This window comes from Pinus tabuliformis, chromosome Q (genome assembly GCF_031772625.1).
Source record: "Pinus tabuliformis cultivar Carrire ecotype Pingquan chromosome Q, CPIR1, whole genome shotgun sequence".
In the NCBI taxonomy this organism is placed as follows: Eukaryota; Viridiplantae; Streptophyta; class Pinopsida; order Pinales; family Pinaceae; genus Pinus; species Pinus tabuliformis.
The window spans coordinates 154,302,423-154,318,843 of NC_142296.1; the positions used below are offsets into that span (position 1 = coordinate 154,302,423).

At 38.7% G+C, this 16,421-nt stretch overlaps 1 protein-coding gene across 1 annotated transcript in view; it reads right to left on the reverse strand.

The window, feature by feature from the left end:
• Positions 1–16,421, reverse strand: part of LOC149218718 (uncharacterized) — a 345,217-nt gene that overhangs the window by 104,851 nt on the left and 223,945 nt on the right. The window contains exon 14 of the mRNA XM_089386617.1: positions 2,626–2,757. Within this exon, the coding sequence (XP_089242743.1) occupies positions 2,626–2,757 (132 nt within the window). The remainder of the gene's footprint in view (positions 1–2,625; positions 2,758–16,421) is intronic.

Genomic DNA, 16,421 nt, shown 5'->3' on the forward strand with positions numbered 1-16,421 from the left:
TTGAAGACGGATCCATTCAGTTGTTGTATGTTCCCACAACGGAGCAGCCAACAGATATCTTCACCAAGCCCTTTGGTCCTGATAAGTTTGTAAAATTCAGAGGATCTATAGGTGTTGTAAATAGATAGAACATTAAGGGAGGGTATTACAATAATGTTATTTTAGTGTTTAATACTCATTTATGTATTTTATTCGGATAAGATCGTCTATGATCTTATTAGCAGTTTCTTATTAGAAACTAGCTGTTTCTGTTTCTTAGTAGAAACTTGCTATTTCTGTAAATACATTTGTAATATTTATTGAGCTTCATTTCTCATTGTAAATTAATTCAATTCATTCATTGATTAGAAAATGGCCACCAACAATAAAATAATAATTAAAAAGGGAGTCTAAGAGCATGGGAAGAAATTATAAAAAGAGGATGGACTCATTTTCTAATCATCTTTTGACTATTACACTTAACACTTCATCATCTCTTGGAGCTATTTAGCGCAAGTTTAGAGTGTTGTTTAGCATAGAATTCCGGGCAAGATTCCACCCCATCTTTGGAGGACTTTGAGTGCCTCCCTAGTTGGGAATTCAGAGAGTCCATTGTTGGGCTTTCATAGAGCTTCATTGACAACAGTATTCCCAACTCTATGTATTTCCTAGGCATAGAGGCAATTCGAGTTATTCATTGTGGTCCAACATACAACGAGTTGGAGTTTGGGTTATTTGCAAGAGGATTTTCCTAGTTGGAGCCAGGAATTTTGTGGTGATTTTGCAGGGATAGAGAGCAACAAATCTGTGGGACAAAATTCTCTTCATTTGGAAGTGCGTAGGGGTTTCTAGCTTAGCCTGTGTAAGGGAAGAAGGGAGAAGAATTATGGAGAGATAAGGGTTGGAGATAGGACGTAAGTGGAGGATTAGCCAAAGCTGGGAGAAATTTCTCATGGTCGATTTGGCATATAATCAGTAATATTGAACCGTGGGGTGTTTTTTGGCCAGAATGGGCAATTTTCACTTATTGGGGGTTATCGTGGGTCCATGGATTCAGCCCAAACCCTTTCTGGGTTTCTGTGAGTTTGGTGAGAAGAGGCTAGAATTAATTTTAAAGAATTTTTTGAGCACTTATGAGGGCAGAATTCCTAGTTCCATTCAGAAGTTAGAAGCAGAAATTGTTGGAGGAGGGCACAATTTATCCCGAGACCATGTCCACCTCTTGGGTCTATGATATATTTCTGGGTTTTGTTGGAACTAGTGTTGAGAGGCTGCATTTAATTTTGCACAATTTTTGGAGTAGCTTTGAGAGTCGAAATCTCAGTTCACCTACAGTAGCAGTGGTAGTAATTTTCTGGGTCAACGCAGAGGTTTTTGGTGGAGTCATTCTAGCAGTTGGGCATCACAATTCCAACCTGGGTTCTTGCCATAACTTGCAGTAGCAAGCTCAAATTCCTCTTTCCATGCTCATTTCTACTCCATTTTCCTCAGAAATAAATAAAATGGCTCAGAGTTTTGGTGCATTTCTTCGTGTTTGATTCCCCATGTATGTGTTGAATTTCCTAGTTGTTGTTATAGTATGTGTTTGTTATTCACTCAATATTTCCTGTAGGAGTATTACCATAGGAATGACTTTAGACCACCCTATTAGGTGTTTCCAAACCCTAAGGGGAAATGATATGTCCTTGATGCACCCTTCAATTGATAGGTGTCATGCAAATAATGTTGGAATGGAGGGGAAAAGACTTCATGGTCAAGTGCCATGGTCAAAGGTACCATCTATGATGGGGCTCCTCAACCTGAATGTATAGCTGTGGGGAAGGAACAGTCGTGGATGCGTGACTTACCAACTCGACTTTTGTTTTTACACCCCTCGTGTGCCTTTTACTTTTTCTTGATCTTTTTTCTTTGTATTACTACTCGTAGCTCATGGGTTAGAGCTCTCTTTGTTCTAATTTTAGTTCAAATGTTGTGATCCATGAATGGTTTTGATATTTAACTTTGAATATGTTTCTTAAAATTAAAAAAATATTATTGTATTTTTTCTACATGGTGTTTACTGATCGCATCTAGGTCTTGGCTTTTCAAAAATATGGTGGATCCATATCCGTTTCATTTTCCTGATAACTTAGCAGAGCAGTAAAATCATGCATAAAAACAACAGCTAGATGGCTTTAGGTTCAATGGCATACTATTGTTAAAAGTTAGACTCCTTCTCTATATTTTATAGACAGTGGACACTACAATATCTCCACAAGAAACCTCAAGCCTGTTATACATTTTTAGAACATTTTTTTATACAAAGGAGCTCCTTAAGGCACCGGCTTCTTATTGTGATTGAGTCAGGGTTACAGTGACCCAGGTTGACTAGGGGTACAGTGACCCAGGTTGACTTAGTCAAGGACACACTGACTGAAATCATTCTGGTGTAGATATCGATCCTTAAAAGCCTGAATCGACACCATTGCCCATTTACATGTCAACATTGAAAATGACATCCAGCCCAGGGTTATAATATAACTTGTTAACTAGACAGTTAAAGAATTAAAGAAGTTTACTGCTTGAATTATAGAATGTGTATAGAAGTGTCTTTGAATATGCGGATTCATAATTTGACTATTTCCACAGTGGGTAAAGAAGTAATACCGAGCCAGCTTCTTTCAACTTTCCAATGGACTTGCGCAGAATGTTGTCTTCCTTTTCCACCTTAGATAATTTATAACCTGCACCTATTGCTAATAAGCTGCTGGCATCTTGATCACTATTATTGTAATACCCCTACAAAGTCAAGATACCAGTACTTTTGTCAACAGCAAGAAAGAAAATTGGAAAAGCCTTCAGGATTAGCAAAACAGATATTCACAAATATCCAAAAAATATCCTCTTTAGCAACACCATTGTATTCCTTTTTCCTCTGAACAAAGCCTATCAAAGAAATTGACCTCAAGAACATATCTTTTCTATCTTATACATTAAATATTTCTGCTCCGTCACATATAGTTAAGAAATTACATTATTTTATTCCAAATAGAATAAGGTAGTATCAAGACTTTCACCAAAAGGACTTGTGTTTTCACTGTTAAGGTAATCACACTTTAATCAGTTACTCAACATTGCTGTCAATATGGACCAGTAAGCCTTTCTTTTTCTTTTTTGGAAACTGCACCCTATGTTACATATTCTCCATGATATGCAAGACTTTGTGGAGAGTGCTATTCAACAATATCTATATATCAAAAAAGAAACAGGATTGCTCAAATAAGGATTAAGGACCTTGCAAGAATACAGTAAACCAAATTATGTCAGTAACAGACAAGGTATCCTTTTTTCATTTTAAATTAATACATCTTGGATAAGTCATACTACAAAAAAAGCTTAGAACAGATTTAATTGAGATCAAGGAGAATGGAAATAATAGTTCAGGCCTAGCCAGAGAAGTCGATAATCATTTACTGAGACCCATTTAAAATTTGCAAATGTAACAAAAATTTAAAAGCAACTACCAGACACAGTTAGACAAAAGGCAAGTTGACCGAGTACAGTATGGAACATATGACCAATCCTGTGATTTAGATAATAAGATTCAAGTCCGGGGCATTCGAAACTATAAATAAAAGAACCTCTAGTCATGGTTTCAATTATTAATATTTTACTGTCATGGAAAAAGGTACTGACATCGTAAAAGCATCTAATATGGCATGGAAGCCGAAATATCAAATTACAAAGAGATAAAATGAAAGTAAATACAATACTGCTATGAATGTAGATTTCAACGCAAATGTAAAGGGATCAACAACTGCAAGTGTGTGGTGGTGGAATGGTTTCTTGTTTTGGCAGGTGAAGGATGATGAGTCAAGAGCAGCGATGATGTGGATTGTCTTATCCGTATCACACGTTTAAAATTGTCAAATACAAAACCATCAATCGAATTATGGGCATAGAAGACATCCTTGCTACCTATGGTCAAGTCTTGAAGCTCATTTAATTTACGAATTTTAGATGGGAAGTATGCAATTAGTGCCAAGTCAGAGTTACCTGTTTAGCAGAGTATCAAATGTCCTATAAGAGACTAGTTTGACCTTCTTCTTGTAAGGGGATATTCTTGCCAATAACGCAAAAGCATTAAAGCCTAATTAAAGCTTTTTCCAATATTCACATAGGGAATTTCCTTGCAAGTCTAAAATCTGAATCTACTCCCTTGCATAACTAGAAAGTCATGTTAGTTCTGCCAAACTAAACAAATATTAAAGCAAGATTCCCATTGCCAAGTTGTCAAACAGAAAGAGTTTGTTGACTGCCTGTGTATACATAGAAAAAAAAGTCAATCATGTCAAGCTTCAACACCTAACCATGCTATACCAGAAATCTGCCTGTTTCAACCAAACTTAGTATATGATACCTTTAAAGCTATGTTGCACGGGTTCGTGAACCCAACGGTGGGATTCTCGAACCTGTCCCAGGTTCTCGTCCCAAGTACCATGTCCTATTGTACCACTTACCATGTTGTTGTTCCATTGTTAGCATTCCTTTACTGTTGTCCCATTGCACCATGCCACTTAGAGCAAGAGACTCTCGGCTTGTTCTTGAGAGGGTTAGCAATCATACTTATGCCCAGAACTTGATACTTTTACGCTGCCCTCAACTAGGGCTCAATCTCTGTCCTAAATACTTTAGGATCAGATCTTCATCCTTGCAGTGATCACACTTGAGGGGGATTCTATGGCTGTTCTGAGCATCTTCTTTTAGAGGATTTGTCCCTCCTACTCGGGTTCCAGAACAGCTACAAGAATACCCTAATTCAGACCTTCAAACCAGTCCTCATATCTTGCGTTATGCCTGTCTTGAGACCTTCTCCTCAACGCTGATCTATAAACACTTTCAGCCTCCTTTCCTATAGCAGACTGCGGCCTCCTAGATCTCTGCTAATGAGATCTCGGCTCTCTGATTAGGGCACCTGAAGCTGCTGCAACTATACCCTAAAATCAGCCTCAAACTCATCAAAATCTTTGCTTACCCTTCTCCTAACAGTCCTCCTTCCAGCGTTGCTTTTGAATGTTGTTCGAACCCTATTCTCCCTTCCTTTTAGACCTTGTGGCCATCCTGAAGCTAGGGCATCATAGGCCTGCAGCTAGGGCACCATAGGCCTGCGGCTAGGGCACTATAGGCCTGCGGCTAGGTCACCCTTGGTATATTTAGGACAACATATATCTTCTTCTTGACTATGGCTAGGACAGCGTGGAGGATTAGGGCATCTCTTCATGATTGCATCCTCTAGGTTGTGCGTAGAGCTATCATAGGCTAGGGTTGTGCTAGGACTGCGTTATGGCCTCCATGCTTAGGCTTCTTTCCTCCTGCGTTTAGGGCTTCATCATCTAGATTTCTCTTGCCACTAAAACCCAGAACAAGTGGAGAGAAATCAAGAGAGAAGTGTGTGTAGAAATGACTATCAAGTCACCTCCTTTTATACTAAAACATTGAGCACATGTGTGGGTTATTTGGTTGCTGGCCGACCTTGACGAATTGTCTTATAACACAAATAAATTCATAACTCCATGAATACTTATCAAAATCGGATGATTTTTAGATCAATCCTACACCTCTTGATGAGAGGAGTCCAAGAAAAAAGCTGCCATAAATAAGATGACCCACATGGAGTTTGGCCCTAGTTGCCAATTTTAACAATTAGTCGTAGTGTTGTTTCTTCCTGGCCTTTTCCTTCATCCTTGAGCCCCGATCTATCATTCTAGCCCTTTTATCCCTGGAAATTGGTTTTCCTTAGCCTTGTTTCCCCTTTTACTGGCCTATATTGCCCTAACTTGACATGAAACTCTAATCTGAATTTTAAAAGCTAAATACTTGGTGGTTTTGCAGGTTTAAGGTCTCAAAAATCATATTTTTCAAGCAGCAACTTGATCCCAAAGTTTCAACAAATTTCAAGGCCTTGGGCCTAGGGTTTGACCTCTAAACCCTTGTTTTGCTTCAGTTTTATTACAGCAATCAAATCATTAACAATTTAGTCCAAAAATCACATAATAAATGGTCAAAGTTGATAAATCTTGATTTTCATAAGTTTTGGCCACTTGGGTATCTCAAATTTGGCCAAGATTTAAACTTTTTCCTTGCTGGAATTTTCTACATAAATTGTTGAATCAAGTCTATAAAATTTTGTTATTTTTGGATTTATTAGGCATTGTCTTAGGATTGATTAGCTTGACGATCTGTCACTGTTTCGCTGTTGCAATAAACATATCAGACCTGAATGGTTCTGAGTTATACCCTCTAAAAGCCCTAAGATTTGATTTTTTTCAAGTTTGTTGAAATTTTACTATTTTTGGGCATTCTTGGGTATTTGTGTTGATATCATTAGCTTGTTGATGTGTCATTTACTTATTGTTGGAATAAATGTTTCAAATATGAAATATCACTGAATACATCATAAAAAGTGGGCTAAACAAGTTAAGTTACATTTGTTGGTCATTGGAATTTTTTTATATTTCATATGTTGAGCAGATTTCATGGTTTGAGGTAGTTTCTCACTACTGTCATAAGATTGATAAAGTCTATACTTTTTGAAGTATTTATAGTTGATATAAATTGTCAAAAACTTGAAATTGGCTTATCTCATCTTGGTATCAAAGATTGTCTAACTTTACACTTAAAATCAGAGTTTAATCTTGTTGATCAATAGAGTTGACTTGGGCTTTTAATTTTTGACATAACATCTTGTGTTAATAATCATTGGTGGATAAGTTGATTTACTCGTGGAATATTGTTAAAGTTTACACTTGTATCATTCAGCATTTATCTTTCTTAAGATTGTATCTAAGTATTGTTGAGTACTCTTTCTTTAAAGCTAATTTAGAAAAGGTACTTAAGTAACTTACACAATTTTTATCCAAGATAAATTTCACTCATCATATTGCATAAGCATACTAGATCTAGATTGCACTAATAATTTACCTCCTAGCATAAGCTAGGTTGATAGAAATATAGGGCAACCCTTCTCATCTAACTTAAGAGGCCTTGGCAACTCTTCGGTGACCTTGCAATCAGAGCCACAGTCTTTGCAGCGTCGGAGGCATAGGCTGATAGGAGCACAACAAAAGGTATCGTTAATCAGGCCCTAGTCTGCTTCCCGTCGGCCTCCTTCCCGCAACATACCTTGGAGCCCACCTTCAAAATAGTTAAGGGAAGGTTACACTTAGACTAGGCATATAATTAAAATTAACCAAGATCACTGCATCTCACATAGGTCATAGGGTTTGCACATCATTTAGGTTAGTCAATCATCTCAAGCAGCGGATGTCCATCCAGTCATTTGGTTCCAATTTACTATAAGAAAGAATTTGTGACTCCATTAAGGCACTGGTCTCATACTCTAAAAACTAATCGAATTAATAACCTTGCCTCAATTCAACCAATTGGCTAGGCCACTCATCTGTGTCTCCCAAACAACTTGTTTTCCTTCATCTCATTCCATAAGGACTACCCCCCATAGCAAGTTGTTGGGAGCCAACTAGAACGGAGTGAGCGAGGATCAAAGTGACAGATCCCATCCCAAGCATTGTCACAGTGCCTATACAATCCGAGTGACAACATGTACCATCAAGCTACAGCCCTAGTATCCATTCGATAAGATACCATCTAGACCTTAATGCCCTGGTACCAACCCTTATAGGGATCTGGGTATCAACACTAAACGGAGCTCCACACAATACCCTCCCTCTGGGATCTAGACATCAATTGAGATCTCAATACTAACCAAGCCATGATGTCCTCCCAAGTACCATCATCATACATGCAGTTTAATGGTACTTCATCTCTCCCTCTCAATTAAAAAAGAAATTGTCGAAAGAAACATTTACCAACCTTTCAGGAAGAGATCAACACATCCACCAATTAAAGCACACTCCTAATTTCTTGTGGGGAAGAGATTTTCGTCAACACATCAGCTACCTGTTTATCTGTTGGCATATACTGCAGCTTCACGACCCCACCCAGTATCCAAACTTCCAATATATATGTTCTTGTATGCTAGCACAGTGTTTAGGGTCTTCAACTATTCTGATGCTACTTAGGTTGTCGCAATATCCAAACACATTTCGATGGAAACATCCTTCTTTCGCTTCTCCAACAACACCACACTCAGCCATGGCACTTTTCAATACATCCAAATATTTTTATTTTTTTTAATCAAAATTTAGGCTTCCACGATTTGAAAATGGTTGAAGATTAGTTTCAGGATTCATCGCATCAGATTTGGGATATCTCAACATTTCGAACCAGCTAGTGCAGTTCATCTTTAGGAAGAAAAACAAATGTGAAGAAAAATGACTATGCTAGAATGAAATAAATAGGAATTTGAAAGGAAAGGAAAAATGGTCACCAAGAGGAAAACCCTAATATTTGAAGAAAATAATTTTTGATGCCTAAGGTGAGAGTGGAATTAATAATAGCAGTGTTCCACGGGGACTCGCCCCCCGCCCTAGGGGTCTAGTTTCCTCGCACCCCCGCGCTCCGGGGACTTGGGGACGAGTAGGGGACGTTTCCCCACGCTCCCAAAATGGAGGAAACTCGGGGGGACGTGCCAGGGAAACGTTTCCCTTCCCTGAGGGGGCGTTTCCAAAAAGGGGGACGTGGGGGGACGTGAGGGGGCGTGGGGGGACGAGAGGGGACGTGGGGGGACGTGGGGGGGCGTGGGGGGACGAGAGGGGACGTGGGGGGACGTGGCACACCTTTAATGCATTAAAAACCATTTTAATTAACTAAATGCTGAACTTAATCTTTAATTAAGAGTTAATTAACATTTAGGGTATTGGAAAATCGTTGTTTCGTGTTATAAAAACGGCACCTTGAACCATGAACAACACACTCACAGCCTTTGCAAGTTCGCTGAGCGCTCCACTCACAGCGTTGGATTTCACTGTCCAGATTTTAATAAACAGTGTCTATATCATTATTGATTGTATTAGGAATTGTATACAAAAGGTAAATTACCTAAAAAAAGTCAGTGAATTAATACAATTTGTTGAAAGTGCAAGCTAGGAAAACCAAGACCTTGAATTGGTTCAATATGGGCTCTCCCCGTTCATGGTGATAGTAGGTTTAGGAAAAGAGCCTATTGTCACATGTTCTGAAAAGTGGATCTGACTATTTTGTTTCCAGGAACCAATTAACCACAAGTATGGGTGAAAAATCCGACTTGTAAAAACTTAAAAGACTGCCTCCTTGACTACCATGCGTTGTGTTGATGAGACCTGACTGAAATATAATATTGTTGATATAATAAGACCTGATTAAAATACAGAATGTTAATATTCCACCAGCCACCCAACTACTTTCCTATATGATTTCTCAAAATTTTACCTTGACATCTAATTTTGATCCCATGAGAACTTAAAGGGTTCAAAATAAACATTCGCTCAAAGAAAGAAACCAGCAAGATCTGTAAAATGGAAACTAACTAAGCAGTCTAACAACATGAAAAGAAGAAAGTAACTTCCACTTACGTGTCTATCATTTTTATTGCCAATGGAAAAATCTATGGCACAAGGTTATGGTTGTCGCAATGGTTACCTGGGAACTGAATAAACAATAGACAGTCAGCCTATTACCATATTAGGCCTATGGTCTTTACCTGTGGAAAAAGCATCCAAGTTCCGTTTAGTCCAAGTTCCAAAAATGATTTCTTTTAGACTTTTTCTCTAGGTTAGCAGTATCTAAAACAGAATTGTGAAGGTATATCAGACCTATGGGCTAGTCCTATGGAAGCATTGCCAAATAGGCTATTCATATATTAATATTATCAGTTGCAAATCTACTTCCTGCCTAACTAATATGTCAAGAACTTAGAAGTCCAGTTTCTCAAAATCATTATACATAATCCACTATAGTTCTGAGTTCTCTCTATGTTCAAGTTTTCTTCTAAGAAGGACAGTTCTCTCTTTGTTTAAGTTTTCTTCTAAGAAGGATTGTGTAAATTTTCAAATTCATTGCTTTCTTGCTCCAGGAATTCATATCAATCATCATGCTTTGTAGCTTTTCAGTTCAACCCAAATTGTCATAGTGGACTCAATTAATAAACTATATTTTATATTTATAAATTTTTAAGACCCTGACGCTCCCCCACGTTTCCTAAAAAATGGTAGGGAGCTTTTGCATAGGCCGCTCCCGCGCCCCTCGCTCCCGCGCCCCCTCGTCCCGGAAACTTGGTGGAACATTGAATAATAGGGACAGATATATTGATTAATCTTGGTTAATATTAATTATTCTTTTAAATTAAAGTAATGTTATTAAAGAAATGAATATAAAATGAATTAATCTAATGAATGAGAAGAATTGATTAGTATAACTAATTTTATAAATATTAATAATTAATGAACATGTAATATATATATATATATATATATATATATTCAATGATTATTAATACTAGTTATTAGTAAATATAATTATGATAATAATTTAAGATGAGGGAAAATTTATAATGATTGGAGTGATTGTGGCTTTAATAAGCTTATAATGCCTCTAAATAGATTGACCTTGTTGTCACTTGGATTGTAAAGGCACTTGCGACAACCGCTCAGGGCGGGGGTTGTCATTCTGATCCCCGCCCACTCTGTTCTTGTTGTCTCCCAACAACAGGTTATGGGGGGTAGCTCCTATGAGATGAAGTCAAGGAAGACAAGTTGGGGACCAACTATGAAAATTTGGATGCCCAAATTTCTACTGCAGCCACTGATTATGTTTCTCCTATTTGTTAATTACTGAACCAAATTATTTATTGTTTCCTACAGTGAACACTGAAACTAATACAGTGTAGCCTTCACCATTTAAATAAAATACAAAAACAAGAAACTGAACAAGAAAGAAATACAACACATCTATACAATTATTTTTGGACAAATGTCCCCGAAAAAACCCAATGCGAGAAAATTGGTGCAGCAGCTCTGAGGGTTTTATTATTATGCAGCAGTAATTTCTAAATAGAATCTTTGGATGCCTTCCCGGCAATCCAATTATAGAAAATATCACTGACAGAGAGATAGAGGTTACCTCACACTATCACTGGAAATCTTGGCTGATCCAGCCACTGAATGAACTGCCCCTAGCTGCCTCTGCAAGTCACTGCGTCAACCCAGCATCACACCCTCTGCAGACAGCATCACCCCTTCAGCTAGTCGATTTGTTGCCCAGGAACTTCGATTTTCACCTCTTGGTCTCACACCACAGCTTCCATCTTCTGCAATCGATTCCTTCAGCAAAATTCTGGATTCCCTCTTGGCTTCTACACTACCTCTGCGTGGCTCTATGTTAGCCTCTCTGGCTCTGCGGTGCCTCTGCTGGATCTCTCTCTCTTCTCTGCTGAGTATTCTCTGACCGAGAAAGATTTCCCTTCTAATACTATCCCTGCCCCTTACTGCAAAAGATCACTATCGAAAATCTCTCAGGCAACTGCTCTGCTTCAGAAAATCGAATCTTTGATCTCCACTCTGTGTGTTCTCCAAGTGCCCCTCAAGCCTCTTCTTATATCTTTCTGTTGGACAACCAATGGCCCAGATTAACTTCTAATCAATGGCTTGGATCATTTTGGTTTGATCCTCATCCTCTTTTAGAAGTTACACCCACAGTTTATGTTGATTTGGGGTAGCATCAAATGTGCTCTAGCCATGAAAATTGGTGGAGAGGCTAAAGCACATGAGATCTCCAAGACCCAGAAATAGTTTAGGAAAATTCCACCGAGTTAGAGAGATATTAAAATAATTAATATTTTTAATGGGTTCCTGTTAAACACACACATGGCAGCAACAGAATATTAAAGATAAACAGGAGAGTACATCTATTATTTAACAATGATATACATTTATAGTACATTCGTGTGACCGTTGGATTCCACATCCCAAGGTCTCTTGGATTTTCATGGTTGTTCACATTCTACACCAACCCATAGAGGATTAGGTGTCCAACATTCTCCCCCTTAATCCGAAGGGGTATGTATGAATCCAAGAAGAGAGTTGTAATACAAAATGTGCAAAAAACATGGCAGCGCTAGGCTGAATATGCTCTCTGAAATGTTGGTATAAAGGGAGGTGGTTTAAGGATGACCACCAACACTGGAATGGTTAGTGCAGTTCCCGGAACTCTTCCAAGTCTGGCATGAAGCTCAAGTCTTCTGCTAGAGGAAGTGCTCCTGATGTTTTGAAGAGGGAAATCTTCAATCATGAAAGGGAGGTCTCACCCCACATAAAAGGGAGAACCTCAACCTGAAAAGGGAGGTCTCAACCTGTGATGGTTTAAGGATTACCACCAACTCTGGAACTCCTTAATGCAATTCCTGGAACTCTTCCAAAATTGGCAAGAAGATGAAGTCTTCTGCTAGAAGAAGTGTCCCCAAATCTTTGAAGAGGCATCACCAACTGAAGGCATGCTCAGGGGCATCTTTGTCTCTGGCTACAACTCTAAATCTGGTATGGCAGGTTGTAGCTCAGCCTCGCTTGATGTGGCTTTGAGGCTTGTAGATGACCATCATTTCCCCCCCCCTGTCAGATACAAAGTGAGATGATGGAGAAAAATCAACTGCAAGACTGTTCAATACTCTAGAACAAGTTCTGACATATGACTAGAATATCTTTTTGGCTGTTGATGCCCATTGCCAAGAAGCGATCCATCCAAGATGAATCTTTATTCTTGCAAGAGGTTTGTTTCTGAAGCACCTGTTTGAAGAATGATTGGTTTTATGATACTGCTTACATGGATGAATATCAAAACAGTGATCTTTCAGATGGCCAACTCGGTCATAGTGTTGGCATTACATAATCTGTTGATGTTGCTGTGGAAGAGGGGAAAAATCTGGAATAGTTGATGAAGAAATCCAACACTCTGAAACTGGAGGGGCTTTGAGTAATCTAGAATATGAAACGACACGTCCTTGTCATATCCAAGACCAGTTCTGTGCTTGTCGCTGACAAGCTCTTCCCAAGGTCTGATGATGGGCTTGGGAAGTGCAAACTGAACTTCTGCATCTGCATGTAACTTTGTTGCTTTATTTGGCACTGGATTTGAATCAACTTCAACAATATTGACTTGCTATTTATGGGAGTCTATTTCATTGTTCTGAACAAAAACAGGTTCAGAATGATGACTCCATTGTTGTAATTATGCGCGTTGTAGCTGAGATTCAAGTTGCAAAAAGTCAATTTTCTCTTGTGCATTTTGTAGACAAACCTAAATGTCTGAGAGAGAGCCTTTGCTGATTTGGAATGTGTCATTAGAAGTAGATTGTATTAGAGTTTTCAAGAACTCTAATACTTCACCAATTTGGGTCATTTTCTCCAATGTCAAACTTAGACTTTAAAATTTGTTCACAACTATGAACCAATGTCACTGCAAGGTATTCTCTTTAGCCCCAAAAAATAAAATCTTGAAACCTGTCAACTATAGGGGAAGCACTGATTTTTTTTGTTTAGTTAACCTTTTTTTTTTGCACTTTTTTTTTTCAAGCATAATATCAAATTATAGACAAGAATTACAAGCACAGTTTTAGGAAAACCTAGAATGTTATATAAACTCTAGCAAATCAGTCCATGTAATAATAATATATAGCCCGAGGGAGTAAATAAAAGTATCTTTTACAGAGATAGCAGCCCTCTTGTTCCACGGGTGTTCACCTCCAGGAGATTAGAGAATACTCGGCCCTGCTTCAGATGTATACGCAGCCAATTATTAAGGAGATTTGACCCATCAGCAAGTAAAGGGACTTGACTCCTTGACAGTGATACACTCTGCCCACAAAGGACAACTCGAACAACAGCTTGGACGAAGTAAACTTGTCCTCTTTCCCTCTAGTATTGCACTCAGCCACTACAGAAGTAACTGTTCCAAAACTCAGATATAGGTGCCTTTCGTTTAGATGCAAACTCAGCCATTTTTGGTGTATACTTCAACCCAACAAATGAAGAACTCACCCAACAATTTAAATGAAGGGAACTCAACCCTCTCCACTAGAAACTTCAACCCACTAAACCTTAACAATGTCCAGTCGACACTCCAACTGTTATGCGTGTTGGAAGCTCCATTATTTGATCCAGAATAGACAGTATGCAAACTGCGTAGAGGATCTTCAACAACAACTCCAAAAAATACAGAACCATTCAAATTCTAGATCAGACACTGCTCACCAAAAACCGAACACCAGAGCTGACCACGATGCTCCAAATCTCATATGTTGTGCCACAAATGTCATACATGTTGCTCAACACAACTCAAACATGTTGCTCACATTCAGCTACCACAATACAACTCCAATCGTTTAGTATTCCTTCAATCAAAACTTCACAAGCATTGGAAATCTACCTCAATTCATCATTTGAGGTTCAAGCTCATGTGGATGACTCTCTGCAAATACAAGCTTGAAGGCATCTTTTGAGCAGGATATACAACTCTATTTTTTTTTTGGTTCCTTTGATACAAATTTAAAGAGAGGTAACTTTGAGAAGATGAGAGCGGTTTGGAAATTTTACTATGGTTCTTGGCACAACAGCGTATTAAACGCATATGACAAGTATGACAGGTATGGCAGCGTATGGCAGTGTATCACCAATGTAACCTGGTGTGGATAGGTATTAAAAACAATGTAAAACGCATATGACAGCGGATTGGTATGGGCAAGGGATTGTAGGACCACGGATAATATGGTATGGGCGTGGTATGGAATATGTGCAATAGAGCATTAAAACACAGTGGTATGGAGGCGTTTTTGTAAACCAACGTTTGTATATTAATACCACGGTTATAAAAACCGCAATGTGGAGTATGGAGTGGGATGGAAGCGGACTAGCGGATTCAACGCATGTAGTGAAACAAAGAAACAGCTTGATATGGAGGCAGCATGATAGAGGCAACATGACAGAGTCAACGTGACAGAGGCAGCGTGGAGTTGAAACGTAAGAGGAGCAAAGGTATGACTATCAAATATCCGCCGATGCGCACAAGCATTTAGGAAACCTATATATATATATATATATATATATATATATGTGGATGGAAGATACAACATTTGAAGTCTAAACTTAGGAAAATAAAAATATTAATGGGTATTAATATAAAAATGGGTGAGAATGTTCTAAAAAACATGGATCAAGCCAAATTTAATCTTAGTCGTTGATTAGAGATTTAATCTCAGCCGTTGAAGACTCAACACAAAAAGTATAAGAGGAAGCTTGAGGGTCAGTTGGAGACACACCAAGATTGATCAGTCAGTTCGATTTTGTGGAGCAGGGTTCGCTGAGAAAATTCAAACAAGTGATCAGAGTTGCAGCAAGGGGCAGTGAGTGCATAGCAGAGAAGCAGAGATAGTGCTAAAGGACCAGCGCAGAGACTGAGGAGGCTACGCAGAGCCAACATGAGCCACACATAGGGCCAGAGTGACTGCGCAGAGGCTAGCAGGGCCTGTGTGGGTGATGCAGAAGGCCAGAGAGCTAACGCAGAGTAGCAGAAGGCTGACACAGGGGATTTCAAAGTGATGTAGAGCCTCAAAGAAGCATTGGAGACATTTTCGTGGAGCAGACTTGGTGAATATATGCTTTCGAAGAGAGGTATTACTGCCAGATAGATATCTTTGTTGGGTGAACCAGTTTGGCACCCTAGTTGTACTCGAGAAAGCTGCTTAATAATAAAACCCTCAGAACTGTCGCACCAGTTTTCCCAAGTTGGGTTTTGCGGGGGACGATTGTCCAAAAATAACAATGTCCCTTGTGTGTTTGTTTGTTATTTTCAATTGATGGTCTGTAGATGGTTGACACTGCATTTGTGTTTATTTTCAGTATCTATATGGTTAAATAACTTGTTAAGAAATAAACAAGTAGGTGAAATAAACCAGATAATGCAGGAAGAATTTCTGACGTGTTAGACTTAGAAATTTCAACAGTTTAGATTAATACCCATTAATTATTTTAATTTCCTAAGTTTAGACTTAGGGTCTCATTAAAAATAATTAATTATTTTAATAACACTGTCTCCGAGTGGAATTTCCCAAAACGATTTCGAGGTATTGGGGAATGCATGTGTCTAAGCCTCCCTGCAAATTTTGAGACTTAGAGCACATCTAATGCTACTAGAAATCAACACTCCCTCTTAGCAAGGAATGTGCTCTAGCAATGCACCCTGCTGAAGCATCACTCTGTTCTGTAAAATCTCCTTCTGTGTTGTTGATGTCTGACATATTGTCCACCAACTACTGCGCAAAAGTTGCATCTGTACTGTTGCTAACCCTGTCACTTTCAACACTACATCAGTACTGCAACTCCCTCTCAATTCTACATCTGTGTTGCTGCTGGCACTGCCACTGCCAACTACATCTGCACTACAACCTTCTCTAACTGCGACTGTTATTGCATCATCAACAGAAAAGCATCTCAAATTGTGTTTAGTATGATGTATCTCGT